At 38.1% G+C, this 17,028-nt stretch overlaps 1 protein-coding gene across 1 annotated transcript in view; it reads left to right on the top strand.

Moving 5' to 3' along the window:
• Hcrtr2 (hypocretin receptor 2) overlaps positions 1–17,028 on the top strand; it is a 92,909-nt gene that overhangs the window by 45,731 nt on the left and 30,150 nt on the right. The window contains exon 2 of the mRNA XM_057768483.1: positions 15,969–16,147. Coding sequence (XP_057624466.1) covers positions 15,969–16,147 — 179 coding nt within the window. The remainder of the gene's footprint in view (positions 1–15,968; positions 16,148–17,028) is intronic.

Genomic DNA, 17,028 nt, shown 5'->3' with positions numbered 1-17,028 from the left:
CTTTCAACTTTTCAAGCTTATTTCTCTGGTTATTACTTAATACACTTGGAATTGACTTTTCATACATATTTTATAACCTATTTGTTGATTTTTTCATGGATTAAAAACTAAGTGTTTGGGTTAATGAGTTTTATATGTCTGAAGTAATCAGCTTGTGATGAGAAGTTTATTAAGACCATTCATTTACCTAGTGGCAGAAAGTGACATCCTAATAGCAACATGCAATGTATTACAATGGTTAATACAGTCACCCCCAATATTTTCATTTTTGTCCTGTATAGATTTTAGTTATGTGGTGCTGCCTTCTTGTACAACTGCAGTTTTTTTATTGGATAAGTGGAGTGACCTTTCACATGAAAAACATTATAGTAAGTATCTGATGTTTCGGATTATGCTGTCTTTTTTCCCATAGAGAATTTGTTGTTTTTATTTTGTTTTGGAGGTGGGAGTTAGTATTAGGACAGAATGCTTCTGTCTAGTCAATGGATGAAAATCTTTCGTATGGACTTTATCATTTAGAGCATGTCTGCTGCAGTCATTCCTCTTAGAGTTCACTAAAAAGCCAAAGATGTTAGCTATTTGACCAACCTGGGATCCAGTAATTTTCCTCTTTTCATTTGAAATTCTCAATTTTCTGTTCACAGTCTCCCAAGAGCTCAGATCTCTGAGTTCTAAATCTTTAGCTTGTAATAACAGAGGAACTGAATGTTGGAGCCTTTCTTCTCCTACACTTCATCAAAAGACACAATCCCTCTGGTTATTGCCTTGAGGATCATCTTCCAGTAGCAAAGGGACAAGCTTAATGATTCTGCTGATACAGAGGAGACTGGGCATCGAAGGTGGCATGATCCTAGCTTCCATTGTCATAGCTTCCAGGTGTCTCGTTTAGGGTGCTTGTTTTGCAGCAAACTTATCTTCCACTACCAGGAATATATTTTTTGCGTGTGATGATGTTATAACCGTGACTTCAGAGGACAAATGGCATTTCTTGAATATTTCCCAAATTCTATCCTTGGTTGGCCTTAGCTATTCAACTTCTTAATCACTGTTTCTATTCTGGTGCATTGTAAATATTTACCTATAAATGAAATATGTCTCCTGAAAGACAGAACTACAATGTCAGCTGTCAGCTGGATGCTGACAGTAGGGAAATTCACATGTGTTTTCAAACCATACGTAACAGTTGAATCTCATCTTGTATTCCTGCTCCTGAATACAGCATCTTAATTGTTTCTCCGCTGCTCAGTAAGCATCTTGAACACCTCCCCAGCTGCTGAACACCACATGTAGTGATTATCATCGGGTCATGGTCAACTAGTCCTTTACTCACTGAAGCTTTCTAGTTCAGCTACGTTTTTATCTTTGCGTCATTAGGATTTTACTAATGATGTCCAAATTATAATATCAAAATCATAGAGAGAAGACAAGGTAAAGAATGTAAGGCACAGAAAAGTACCCAAGCACTACACTTAGAAATTTCAATTGTAACTGCTAGTATACTAGAGTTGTGGGGACTAACAGCAATAACTAAGGGAAGAAGAAAAATAAGGGAATTCAAGATTACAAGTACCGTATACTGAAAGAATATTTTCTGTAAATTGATCAAAATATGAGTTCCTTCTGGCATTAAGTTGAACGGAAGCCAAATGTCACTGGAAGGCTCAGTTGCTTGTGTGTGCCAACTACTGAGTACAGAAAGGTCAGAAATGAAAACTGACCATTTGCCTCTGAAGAGCTCTGGAACTGGGCAGAAGTGCAGGTACAATTATGTAAGATTGCATTAGAATAGGGACTTGAGGTGATTTACCTGTAAGGAAGGAAAAGATAGAAACAAGCAACACAAACTCCACTGCAGTGATACTATTACTATCCACTGCACACAGGCAGCATCCCAGCTGTGGGTGCTTGGGCCCTGACCACCCAACCTCTGAGGCGACTCCTCGGTGGGGCCTTAGCTCCCTGGTCAGACTTATTAATAACTGAACCGTTTTTCTCTGGCAGCTTTTCCCCCAAAGTTGTAGATCCTATTCTGATTCAGTCTACCCATCCTGACTACGAATCAGGGTCACACTCTGAGACAGTTGTTAAATCTGTTTAGCACCTCCTTTTCACTGTTTGTTTTTCTCTAAATAAGAATTTATCATTAGACTCTCCTCTCCCCATATTGTCTTTCTCAATCTTCCCAGGAAATCTTTCCTATAGCGTGGTAATTATTCCCACACTACCTTACAGTAGCAGCCCCATTCTTAGTCTTTAGGAGAAGACCTGACCACGTTCACATGACGATCAGGTGAACCTGAGATATCTGTTCAATTACAGACCTACGTTTTCTTAAGTAAATACAAACTGAAAGTCATTTTAAACATCTTTCCATTTATAGTACCTTGTTCTTAAGTTTCCTGCCTGTTAATACACGTTAACCTTACTGAGTGACAGATTCAGCATCATCTATGGCAGGATCCCAGCCATGAAGCATGCACACAGAGAAACGCCATGTTTGGGTAGCGTTTCTGAGCCAGTGAGATGTATAAACTTTGCCCAGGTGTGGAGGTGGAGACAGATCGATGTGACAAGCATTCTGATATACACGGAAAAGGAGGTAAGACCTAAAGAAGATATAAGAACCAGTGCCACACTTGTGGGTGGCGTGAGATGGGCAACGGAACGTGCTTTAGTGTTTTAATTCCTGGGTTCTTCGATCTACCTCATAAATGATTCCGTGAATGATTCCATACAGGACAATAAACAAAGTTGACTGCAGTCTCCTGCACCTACCAGCTCTTTTCATTTTCTTTTTCTTTCACAGAGAGATGTAGAATTTCACCTGAACTAACTCATTTCCATTAAGTTGAGAATCTATTGCATAGTTCAGTCTTTCTTCAGCATTCTTTCTGATGCATAAAATTTTACTTAAAATGGCCATATTAACTTCTACAATATAATAAAATTACAATTGACTTAATGCTGACAATATCCCTGAAATGTTAAGGTAGATGGTTTTAAAAGCTTTCGCTGACACTCTGTGGTGCTGGGTGGAACTACACTAGTTTTGACGAGTTTCCTGAAATGGTTAGTATTTTATATGCATGTAGCTAGGAGATTGACTTCTGGATGCATATTGTATATATAATTCAAAATAGAAAACAATAAAGTTGGCACAAACATTTCATTATTATATCCACATTGTAAGTAATGTGTAAATACCTAAATTGCCAATCTAAGCTATAATTTTAAATGTTTCAAATAATTCTTTGTTTTACAGAACAGTAAAACTTTCTACAATATACTATAAGTTTTCTGCTTTTGATATTACATTAGCATAATAGAACTATAATTTTTAATTTTAAAAATATGAATTTAATTAAAATACAATTGCATAACTTCCCCTTCTCCCTTTCCTTCCTTCAGTCGCTGCCAGGTACTCTCCCTTGAGGCTCTCCCAAATTCCCACCTTTCAAGTTGATAGACAATTTTATTTGTTATTGTCACACACATATGCATCTATAAACATATATTTGTATGTATGTACACATATATCTATGATGTACCTATATGTGTGTGTGTGTATCCTATCGATTTCATTCTTGTTGTTTGTTTACATATGACTTCAAGGCTTACCACTCTGTGTGGACCACAGATAAGGGGATCCCTCCCTGGGAGAGCCAGAAGGGGTTCATAAATGAAGGGGGCTCCCAGGCACAGGTCTGACTAGGTGTGAGGATTTGTAGATAGTAGTGGGTCTGGGAAAGAGAAAATCATCCAAGAAAGGTGAAAAGGAGGCTGTCACACAAAGACGATTTGCCTGTCCTGTGTATAAGACTGGGTCTGTGGGTTTGCAGGAGCAGAGGGTTAGGGCAAGGAACAAAAGGGAAGAAGCAGCTTACCCAGGAAAGGTGGCTTTTGCACAGGGACTACACAATTTCAGTTCCTAAGAGGTTTGAAATTTTCTACAGCTCCCATTGCCAATAAATATTCAGAGAAAATGAAATGACAGCAAGTCTAAGAAACGAGTGCTGCTGTATCCATTGCGTCACCATGCACATTTATCCAGAAAGAGAAACAGAGTGCCCAACAACTGAGGAATAAATGAAGAATTACCCTAGCAAAACTAAATACTCCAAATGATCAAAAATTGAAATCCTGTCTCTTGCAACAATGTGAATGAAACTAGAGGTTATAATGTTAAACGAAATGAACCATGAACATAAAGACAAGTTTATATGATCTCATTCATATGAATAATCGGGAAAAAAAAGTTGATCTCATAATCAATAGGATGGTAGTTCCAGGTGCTAGGAGGAATAGGGTAGGAATGGATGAGGAATTATTGATCCATTGTTACTAGTTATAGTAGGAAGAGAAGGAAATTCGGGTGTGTAAGTGCTCAGTGAGGCAAAAAACAGGGAGCAATAATTACTATACTTAAAAAAAACTGCAAGGAGCCGGGCGGTGGTGGCGCACGCCTTTAATCCCAGCACTTGGGAGGCAGAGGCAGGTGGATCTCTGTGAGTTCGAGACCAGCCTAGTCTACAGAGCTAGTTCCAGGACAGGCTCCAAAACCACAGAGAAACCCTGTCTCGAAAAACCAAATAAAAAAAAAAACTGCAAGGAAGTGTTGTGGGGGCTGCGGGCTGTGTTCCTGCCGCCCCAGCTCCTAGTCGCCTGGCTAGCTTATGCCCCGAAATAACAACACACAAACTATATTCTTTTAAACACTGCTTGGCCCATTAGCTCTAGCCCTTACTGGCTAATTCTCATATCCCGATCAACCCATCTCTAATAATCTGTGTAGCACCAGTCTTACCAGGAAAGATTCAGCATGTCTGACCTGGTGGCTTGCTTCATGGCGTCTGGCTCTGAGAGGAGCTGCCCTACATCTGAGCTCACTTCCTCTTCCTCCCAGCATTCTGTTCTGTTTACTCCGCCTATCTAAATTTTGCCCTATCAGATGGGCCAAGGCAGTTTCTTTATTGACCAATGAAATCCCACATCAAGGAAGGATTCAGAAAGTTTTACCATAAATAACAACTCTGCAAGTGGATAGGCATACTCATTGTTTCAAACATTATAAAATAGTGCATATTTTTAAAATATTACAGCATCCCATTATTACATATAATTGTTAATATATACTTCTCAGTTTAAAATAAGATGACTTCTAAAAGAAAATTGCTATAAAAATATTTCAGAAAAATATTAAGTTATAATAATTTTATGGTTTTTTATCATGGGAGGCAATTCTATAAACTGTGATAAAATATCTATAGCACAAAAATTACCTGCTTAAACTTACAATATTATTATTTTTTTGTTGTTTATAGACAAGACCTAGAAATGTAGCCCAGGGTGGTCTGAAACTTACAGTCTTCATGTTTTCTCTTCTTGTGTATTGGAAACCTGCTGTGTATTGGTCTATTCACAGAAGATGCTTAACCAGCAAGTGAGATGTCAAACATTCTCTGGTATTCTGGGTGTTCCACCTAGAGCACTGTTAGATACAGACAATTCTCACTAAAACCTAATGATAGAAGACCGGTTAAGAACTCTGCCTTACCTCTGTCTGCTTGAAGTCCCACCTACCATTTCATCAACCCTCTGCATCCTACTGTTTCCATCCAGAAGAGCCTGTAAGTCTGCAGACACATCTGTCCTCCTGTCCGTCTACCAGTTACATCACCTGCCACCTTGCTTGGCACCCCATATCATGTGGAGTCTGACAAGAACTGCCACCCAGTTGAGACTATTCTATAGACACCCTACCGACAAACCAAAAGAAAGTGTCCCCAAGATTGAACACCAAACACCACTCAACTGTTCACAACCTGGTAGGTTAGGATAATACTAAACAAGGATTCAATAATCACTTAACAACAGGAGAGAACAAATGTCAACACCAAGAAACACTTCTAAATATCCATGTCTAGATGCTTAGTACCAACGCAGCCTTGCTAGGGTCACCTGACTTCATCCTTCCTGCCATATACCCAACCTCCAGCCTCAGTTCAACTGTACATCTTGCACTGGGGCTCAGCCTGGTGTATCTACTTGATTCTTCCATCACAAACCTTCCACAATACTAGGATCTGACCCAGATACTGCATCCAGTGTCCAGGCCTATTGTGGTGAGGCATGCTCATATGGCCCCCAAGCTCTAGACTTGGACATACTTCAGGCCTTCGAAGACACCTGACTTCATCCCTCCCGTGCTGCATGCTCCCCTCAGGCCCAAGGTGTCACCAAATAATTTGCCCAGGGCCCAGCCTAGTGAGTCAACTTGATCCTACCATGAGTATACCCTTCTAATCCTTGGATCCAGCCCATGTTCTGGATCCAGATTCAGGAATAATCTAGTGAGCCCCACCCACACATTCTCCATACCCCTCACTTGTTCTAGGGTTCGCAGACTGAGCATTAGCCCAGCCCCCTGAGTCTATCTAATCTCATTTCCCCACCCCAGGCTTTATCCAACTTCTAGGTACACTGTGACTTGCACATCCCATGGTAAGGCCCAGTCTGCTTTGTCCACATCAGACTCAGAGCCAACAGAACAAGTCCACAGGACTAAGTCTCATCACAAAATACAAATGATATAATCAATAGAGTAATCTTCCCAAGTCTATTAGTCTTCCAACAATGTTCTCTAGTGAGAGTTATCTTGATAAACCCCAGGACACAGAACTTACAAGAACAATCACAAAGCTCATCAAAATATCAAGGAGTTTTAAGAAGACACAAATAGCACAATAAGCTTACAGAGAATAGACTAAAGAGATAATACCCAAGCAACACAAAATGAAAATAAGCCTAAGACTGGTTTTGAAAACCAAATTCAATAAAGAAATATAAATATGAAGAGAACTCAAAAGTATTCTCCTCTTAAATGGTGCAAGGAATCAGGCAAAAGCAGTTATCCTAATATCTGACAAAAAAAGATTTCAAAATAAAATGAATCAGAAGAAATAAAAGACGCATTGTTCCAGTGAAGGACACATTTAACAAAGAAGGCATTACAATCCTAAATAGACATGCACCCAACTCTACAGCACCCAATAAGAAGGGTACTACTAAAATTAAAGACACATAATAACATCATCAGATTAACAATAGGTGATTTAAATACCCTGCTTTATCCAATAGTCAGGTCACCTGAAAAAGAAAAAAACTAACCTGAGAAACTTCAGAAATAAATGACATCACACATCAAATGGACTTAACAGATATCTATAGAATATTCCAACAAATATTCTATATTTGATGATTGGATCAAAGAATACACATTCTACTCAGGAGACCATGGGAGCATCCCTAAAATACACCATATCTAGGGGGAAAAACAAATCTAAGCAGATTCTGTATAATCTAAACAACTCCATGTATTTTATCTGACCATAATGCAGCGAAACTTAAAACAGAGCAAGTAAATCTCTGGTTAATACACAAAATCATGGAGAGTGAACAACTCATTTATGAATGATGAATGGGTCAAAAAAGAAATCAAGAAAGATTTAAAATTAAGTAAAAATGGAAAAACAGCACAGCAGAACCTCTGGAGAACATCAAATGTAGTCCTGTAAGAGGATGTATACCTCTAAGTGTCTATGTTAAAAGTTGGCTCTAAGGTTAAGAACACTGGATGCTCTTCCAGAGGATCTAGATTTGATACCCACAACTCACATGGTGATTCTCAACCATGAGTAACTGCAAATCTAAAGCCCTCTTCTGGCCTCCGGGGGTACCAGTCACATATACATGGCACACAGAGTTACATGTTGGCCAAACACACACACACACACACCAAAATATTTCAAAACTCAAAAAGAATTAAACGACTTAATGATGCAACTCAAAATTTAAAAAAAAAGTACTAACCAGCTCAAATCCATTAAAAGCCAAGTAATAATGAATGTCAAAGCAGAAATTAATTAAATAGAAATTAAGAGAACAACACAAAAAATCAGGGAATCCAAGACCTGCTTCTTTGAGAAGATAAATTAGATAGACAGACCTTTGCTCCAAGTAACCAAATCGAAGATAAAACCCAAATAAACAGAATCTAAAATGAACAAGGAAATATTACAAGAGATACAGAAATGTTCATAATATCGTAAAATTCATAATATTATAAAAGTACTTTTTAAAATGTACTCCATAATGTTGGAAAATCTAAAAGAATGGAGGATTTCTAAATTCATCCAAATCATGAATGTTAAACCAAGTGGAAAAAATAAACTTAAACAGACCTGTAAAAATGAAAAGACATGGAACTGGAGAGATGACTCAGAGGTTAAGAGCACTGACTGGTCTTTCAGAGGTCCTGAGTTCAACTCCCAGCAACAACATGGTGGCTCACAACCATCTATAATGAGATCCAGTGCCCTTTTCTGGCCTGCAGGCATACATGCAGATAGAACACTATATACTTAATGAATAAATCGTTTTTTAAAAATGAGAAGACTAAAACAGGAAGAAAAGTCTAACAACATAGAAAGTTTAAGCCCAGAGAGATTTATAGCAGAATTTGACTAGGCTTTCAAAGAAGATCTATAGTCATAGCTTTTTCAAATATTAAAAGAGAAAAATAAATAGAAATAACACTTCTAAATTTTTCTATGAAGCCAGTATTGCTTTAATACTAAATCAGATAAAACCACCACCACTATCATCATCACCACTAACACCACCACCACCATCACTACCACCACAATAACACTACAGAACAAAGAAAATAGATTTTAAAATCCTCAATAAAATACTTGTAAAGATTATCTACCATTATTAAGCAGGATTTATAATAGAGATGCAGGTATTGACCAACACACCTAAGTCAATAAATTTAATATTCATACCGACTGACTTTAAGATAAAAAGTTACATGATCATCTCAATCAATGCAAGAAAACTACTTGACTAAATCCAACACTCCATCATGATAAAAATCTCATAGAGTGTAGGACTGAAGTGAGCAAACTTCAACATAGTAAAGATCCTAATACATGAACTGGCTTTGTGGGAGCTTAGCCTGTTTGGATGCTCACCTTTCTGGACGTAGATAGAAGGACCTTGGTCTTCCCGCAGGGCAGAGAATTTGGACTGCTCTTCGGTATCGAGAGGGAGGGGGAATGGAGTGGGGGGAGGAGAAGAGGAGTGGGGATAGGGGGAGGGAAGTGGGGGGAGGGGGCAATATTTGGGAGGAGGGGAGGGAAATGGGAAACGGGGAGCAGGTGGAAATTTTAATTAAAAAAGAATAAAAAAAAATTGACCTTAAAAAAAAAAAAAAAAAAAACCCAACATAGGATGACAACAAATGTCATTCTAAATGGGGAATTCCTCAAAGCAATACCATTAAAATCAGCAAAACATCAGGGTTGTTCAGTGTCCCCACTCATTTTCAATATGGTACTTAAAGCACTAGCAGGAGAAAAACAGCAAGAAAAGGAAATTAAAGAGATATAAATGAAGGAGGTCAAATCACCCATATTTGCACACAAAAGACCCCCAAATTTCCACAAGGCCTCCAGCAATGTTCAGCACTTTCAGCAAAGTTGCAGAATAGAAGATCAACTTTCAAAAAGCATTAGGTTTTCTATATACTACCAACAAACACTCTGAGAATAAAACTACAGACACACCCCCATCACAATAGCTTCCAAGAAAATAAAATATCTACTAATAAGCCTAACCAAGAAGATGAAAGACCTCTACAAAGAAAATGTTAAAACTCTGAAAAACGGGGTTGAGAAAGACATGGGAAAATCGAATGTCTTCCCGTGCTTCTGGGTCAGTAGAGTTAATATTATGAAGTTGTTCATTCTCCACAAAGCATTTGATAGAGTAATGGAATCCAAACTTCCTTCACAGAAACTGGAGAAAAAAACTAAAATTCATATGAAAATGGAAAAGACTCTGGAAAGTCAAAACAATCCTAAACAAGGCAAAACAAATAAAAACTAACAAGCAAAGAAAATTAATTCTAGGTTGCCACTCCAGAATTCCAGATATGGTACTGAGTTATAGTAGTAAAAACAGTTTGATAATGGCACAAAACAGACACATAGACCAATGGAACAAAACAGAAGACCCAAACATGTGAACACATAACTTCGGTGATTTAGTATTTTACAGAGGACAAAAGCACACATCGAAGAAAAGATTACAGGTTCTAGAAATAATAAGAATGCTAGATAGCCAAATATAAAAGAGTGAAATTGAAGTCGTATCTATCACCTTGTATAAATTTATCACTAGATGGATCAAAGACCTCAATGTGAAACTTGAAACCCTTAAGGTGCTTGAAGAAAACATAGGCTTACCCCACATGATATATGTGTAGAGAAGGATTTCTCATAGGATCCTGATGCCCAAAAACTAAGGCCAATAATGACAGATGAGAACCAATAAAGGTAAAAGGCTTCTGTACAACTAAGGGAACCCTCAACAGAGAGAAGAGGAATTCCAGAAAGTGGGAGAGAATCCCTGCCAACCATGCCAACTATGTTTGATGAGGATTAATATATAAAGACCGGAATATATAAAGAACTCAAAATCCAAGAGTTGGGGTGGGGGACATTTAAATAATGGATTATAGATCTGAACAGACAGTTGTCAAGTGGAGAAATAGAAATGGCTGTGGAATATCACAAAAGACATTCATTCTAGCAATTAGGGAAATGAAAATTAAAACAACTTTGGATTTCATCTTACCCCTGTACGAATGTCTAAGATAAACAAAACAACCAACAACCAATGATAAAGAGAGTGTGGTAAAAGGGGAGCGCTCATTCACTGTGACTTGAATTGTAAACTGGTGCAGCCACTCTTGAAATTAATGTGGAGAATTTTTAAAAGGCTAAAAATAAATCTACCATATGATCCAACTGTACCACTCCTTGGCATATACCCAATGGACTCAATATCTACTTCACAGATACTTGCTTAGCCATGTTTATTACCACTCTGTTCATAATAGCTAGGAAATGGAAACAACCATTTTAATATCCTTCAACTGACGAATCAATAATGAAAATGTAGTTCATATACACTATGGAATACTCTTCAGCTGTAAAGAAAATGAAATCTGCAGATAAATGATGGAGCTAGAAAATATTATGCTGAGTGGAGTTACCCAGATCCAGAAAGCCAAATGCAACATCTTTGCCCTCATCTTTTATTCTTAACGCCAAACCTTTAGATGTGAGTATATGAGATGGAGTAACCATAGAACCCAAAAAGTCAAAAGGGACCTTGGGATAAAGAGAGTGTGAAAGAGAGGAACAGAAAGATTCAGATGCCATGAAGGGGAAAAGGGGAGAAATGTGGGTGAGGCAGGAAGAGAGAGAGGAAAGAAGATAAGTGGCATTAAAGATACTTGAAAAACAATCATTATTTATATTTTCTAAAATTACATTTTATATATATATATATACTTGGAATGATAATACATCCCTCAAGAACCATAAAATAGCAAAAACTCCATTACCAAACACAGGAGAACTAGTTTTGAGTTTTGGGCCAGGTTTGTCCAAGAGACTCTCCAAACAATCTGGCTATGCCTACTGTCCTTGATTGCCCAACAGAAATAAGTTCCTATTTCTAAAGACACTGTGCACTTCAAACACCAGACTCAAAGGAGTCAAGTTGGAAAATACACAAAGTCTTCTCCCCGGGGACTTGTTTTCATAATACAAGCTGCCAGGGAAAGAAAAAATTCGATAATACTACACAGCTGTAATGCCTATAAATATGAATCACAGCAGTGACCACTCTGATAAGATATCCCTAAAGACACAAGGGTGGCAGTCTTATATTGGCAGTAGCCAACTTGTGCCTACTTAACAGGAGGGAATACATACCGGGTACTGAAAACCTAGTCAACTACCTGAGGCTAGTGAGGTCATGAATATTAGAAAAGAAGCTTCTACTTCCACCTTCATAAACTAGTATAATTTCTAAGTGCATTCTAAACACTTACCCTTATATGCAAGGATATGCATAGCTCTTGACCCTACCAAAGAATCTTATCTTTGTAGCAGAGAAGATCATTAAGAAAAGCTACAAGTGGTCAAAATACAGAGAACAAGTGATCATATAGTTCTCAGTACAAATTGATACCTCAATAATAGAACCCTCATACCTAAGGCTGAGGGGCACTTCAAGAGCAGTGTGAAGACTGTAAGAATCAGAGGACTGGGGAATCTGCCGTGCTGCTGTATCTCCTAAAAATGACAAGGAAGCTACACACATGATACTTTATCAATATGGCTGCCTAAACAAGACATAAAGAATGACAGCACCAATAGATGTGCTAACAAGAAAGGGGAAATATCATGGGATCTCATTCCTAGACAAAGAACTACAGACAGGTAAAGAATACTGAAAGACAGAATTAATCTTCTAGTGGGATGAGCCCCCAATTGATTTTCCAATGTAATGTGGTTGCCCCCACCCATGATATATATCCAAGAAACATTAAACCCAGTCAGCATTGTGTGTGTGTGAATAAATAACTAAAGAAAAAGAAGCAATGAATTTGAGAAGGAGCAAGGGAGTATGGGGGGAGTTGGAGGGAAGAATGAGTGAGAAATTACATAATTAAATATTAATTTAACCAAAAAGAAAGCCTGGGTGAAGATCTCCTATGGAGACGGCTGCTGTGAAAGTTGGAGAGCTGGTGTAACTAGAACATGTGATAAAAAAAAATGCTTATAAAGGTTATAGCAGATGTCATGCCAGAAGCCATCAGGAGGGCTGACGTTGCTGCTGCTAATAGGCACACGGACACTCAATATTTTCAACAGGAGTAGGAAAAACGTAACAGATGAGAAATATTTTGGCTATTACACTAGGAGAGGGGAATGAAGGGTATTAAATTTCAGAGAAATAGAAAATCTGGGCAAAGACTGTGAAGCTAGTTTTTGGTGACTTTGGTGTGCTGTGGAAGGAGAAAGAGGTTACTGATGTAGCTTTGAGCTTGAATGCGTGAGGAAACAAATACAAAGGGGCACAGATTTATGGAACATGCCTGCAGTGTTATGTGTAGTTTCCAGGCCATTTAGAAACAGATCCTGACAGTGTGAAATGTTTTCACAAGAGAGGCAAGGGCAATGGGGATGTAACCACCTCACTATATATAAGGAGAATGGTGAAAGTCCATGGAGAAGCAAAGCCTTGTGGGTAAGCAGAGTCATAACCTATGAATAAATGGACAGACATAATGCAAGCTCTAAACTTACTTTTAAGTGACAAAATAGCACAGCACACATAAACCTCTAGTATAAACTGTCCATTACTCTCCCGTTAATGCTCTTTGTTATTTTTTTACTTTCGTTACCTCTGCTGGGTAATAATGTGTAATGCTTAATTCTGATTTTTAGTTTTGCAGCATTTAGATCCATCAGAGACAAGCATCTGAGAGTGTCTGTGAGGGATTTTTATGATTACGTTAACAAAATGAGAATGCTTCTTTCAGTGAGATTGGCAATAATCTATGGTTTGGGGTCCTATTTTATTCATAATTTTTTTTCATACATTTTGATTATCCTTTCGCCTTCCCCAGCTCCTCTCCATTCCCCTACCAACTAAATTCTATGTTCTCTTTCTCCCTATTTCTCTCTGTCTGTCTCTCTGTGTCTGTCTTTCTTTCTCCCTCTCTCTCTTTCTCTTCTTCCTCCTCTCTTTCTCTCCTCCTCTCTCTCCTCCTCCTCCTCCTTCTTCTTCCTCTCTCTCTCTCTCTCTCTCTCTCTCTCTCTCTCTGTCTCTCTCTCTCTTTCTCTCTCTCTCTCTCTCTCACACACACACACACACAAACACCAAAAAGAAAAACAAAGCTATGGAGTTTATTTTTCTTGTCCATCACTCCTGGTCATGAAGCCTACCCTTGAGTGTAGTTAACACACCCAGCGACACTCCATTGAGGAAAGCTTTGCCGGCTGGTATTAATTGCAAATGGCTTCTTGGTCAGCTGTGGGTTTCAGTGTTGACCCATCCCACAGTACTGAGACCCAGTCTGACTCTGTGTTGTCACAGTTCCTGAGTTGATATGTGTACCAGTCCTGTTATGTCTGGTATATACTGTGTCCATGGAGTCATCCACCTTCTCCTGGGTGGAGTTAGGCTATACCTGTTTGTTTTTAATTCCTATGCCTGGATTGGAAACCAGGACCTTGCACAAGCTACGCAGCACTTGATCACTAATGACATCAGAAGCTGTGTTTTTAAGCACTATGTTCTGTTCTAGGTCTAAGTTGTACAGCATAGCATACAATAAAAAGTACCATAAATAGTAAATGATTTTCTATTTTCTTATTAAAAACCATAATAATGTGTTTTTTAATTGCTAGAATATGTGTGTTTCAAGTATTTATGTGAAATAGCTTATTTGGCAATATCACAAGTGACAATATTACAGTGTATCCTAATTAAGGCCACCTGATGTCTTAGCTATTACATTACTGAAACCAGAGGATCACTTGAAATACTCAAAATTAAATCTTCCAAAATATGAATATTTTATTAAATGACATCAGTTGAGAGCTGGTAGCCAATTTCAGCCTTAGGCACAAGTGGCAGTATTTTTTCCAAGATATGAAACTTCTCATGCTAAATGATTGTCAAAAAGAAGTTCTTCCTTCTTTGGGTATTTAAATTTACAAACTGCTTCTATTTTTAGACTACTCCTTAAGGTGTTAGGAGCGCCATTTGCACAATAGTTCTGACAGGCTGACGAGGCCCTGGAAACAATCGTAGTTTCATTCACTGAAATTCGGTAGCAGACGAGGTTAGAGCTGTATGCGTGCATGGGTTCTGGAGCTAATGGTTTTGAAATGTGTCTGGCCCAGACAAGTGGAGGGCAGAAAATGTAGGAACTTGATGTTCTTTCAGGAAAAAGCAGCTCAATGTGCTAGCACAGTTTTAAACAGGGAATTTCCCACAATGCAGTGGAAAGGCCAACTATGCTTGATTTGAGGGTGCTGTTCAGAGGCCATCAAGAGTAAATGAAAGCGGGAGCATTCGAGCCTAGAATTTAACCTCTTCATTTGCAAAAATGAAGGCAGCCTAGGTGGAGAAAGTACACATGTATCACTTGAATTTAAATCCATCATTAACTGCTTTTATTTTATGAGTTCTTAAACAGGCCCAACAAATGCCCTTATCTTAATTATCTCACATGGGAAACATGGCTTCCTGTAAGATTTGTCCAAATAGAAAAATATAAATATGTCAACTGTTTTGCTAAGTGTTTAGCAAAAGTAGGGGTTGGGTGATGGCTGGATAGTAGGAGGTTGTTTTATTTGTTCGTTCGTTTGTTTGTTTGTTTTCTCCCATGGTTAGTTTTTCTCTGTTGTTTGTCCATAAAGTGGATTTGAGGAAAGACATGGGTTAAGGTCATGAATGAGGCAATCGTGACAGTTCTTTTAACATTACTAAATCTAATCCTCTTCATTTAATCCAGCCTCAGCAACTATTTCTTTTACTTTCTCTTAAATTTTGGTAGGGTTTCATTGTGTAGGGTCTCATTCAGTAGCTGACTGACCTGGAACTCACCATGTAAACCAGGCTAATCTCGAACTCATAGAGCTCTGCCTGCCTCTGCCTCTGCCTCCTTCTGGGGCGGAGGCTAAGACTAAAGTCATGTGCTGCTATACCCAGCTCAGCAGCTATTCCTTGATATTTTTCTACATACTGAATATTAAAATAACAGGAAGATCAATCAGGGCTGCTCTTTGACTTGGCCTACAACTGAAAAATAGCACAGCCCTTATGAACAAGAAATATAGTGTCAGTTCGGTGAACTCATCTTAACCTTAGATTCCAAATTCCCAGAGAGTAACAGACTGAACGACCACAGTGCAGCCTTAATCTCTCCTTTTTCCAGCACATGTGTGTGTGTGCTATAACAGTGCTGGCTCTTCTGCCTTTCCTCACTGCTACCCAGTCTCTTTATCCATCCCATGTCTTTCTCTTTCTTTCAGTCTGCGTGGCGGTGTGGAAGAACCACCACATGAGGACAGTCACCAACTATTTCATAGTCAACCTGTCCCTGGCGGACGTGCTTGTGACCATCACCTGCCTTCCAGCCACCCTTGTAGTAGACATCACTGAGACCTGGTTTTTTGGGCAATCCCTCTGTAAGGTCATTCCTTACTTACAGGTAATTCTTTCTTGGGCTTTTTAAGAAATCATTTTACATGTTTTCAGTTATAGTCTTGACTGTCTGGTAAGATAGTGAATGAATTAAGAAACAAATATAGATATTCAGAAAGTAAGTTTTTAAAGAAGCTAACACTTGAGAATTGCTGAATAAACAAGTTCACGCTCAGACAAAATAAAGGCAATGATGCTGTTAATTACTCCACAGTCTTTGTCATTAAATAAATCATTTAAACAAAGTAATAATTAAGCATCTCCTAGATTAAGTAACCATGAGCATTTATTTTTCAATAGTCAAGAATAATAATGAACTTTTCAAACTATTCAATAATTTAAGATTGAATAAGTTTACAATATAATGAATAATCCATATTGGATTAAAAAAATAGTCAAGAATATCACAATTTTTTTTCTATTTTTCTTTATCCTAAGAAACTGAAAGGTATTTGGTCAAAGAAGGGCATCAGTTCTGGATTGGGAATATCTGTTCTGCCATCTCTAGATGGTATATACTATCAAGTGAAATACATAGACACTTGGCAACACACTTACTGAAAATGGTAATTTTAATAAGATCTACCTCATATAGCTGTTGTGACAGATTATTTAGATCGTTTACATAAGTCTCTTGGCTCTGTGATTGCCTCATCATGAACGTAAAGCAATGTACTCAGAGTGTAATATCCAGTGACCAGCATCAGCACCAGATGTCTCGGTGATAAGCAGTAAGCATAGCCTTTCTATCTGTGTTTGACAAATTAAAAAAAGAATAAATACTTTTAAAAGAATCATTTTCTGACTGTATTTATAAAAGTAAAGTCTTTAATAAAATGATTCCTGATAGTGGCCATGGCAACACAAGCCTGATAGCTGTGTTCACTG

The sequence above is a fragment of the Chionomys nivalis genome, chromosome 4 (assembly GCF_950005125.1).
Source record: "Chionomys nivalis chromosome 4, mChiNiv1.1, whole genome shotgun sequence".
NCBI lineage: Eukaryota > Metazoa > Chordata > Mammalia > Rodentia > Cricetidae > Chionomys > Chionomys nivalis.
The sequence above is the reverse complement of the archived record's forward strand: the minus strand, read 5'-3'. Positions and strand labels throughout refer to the sequence as shown.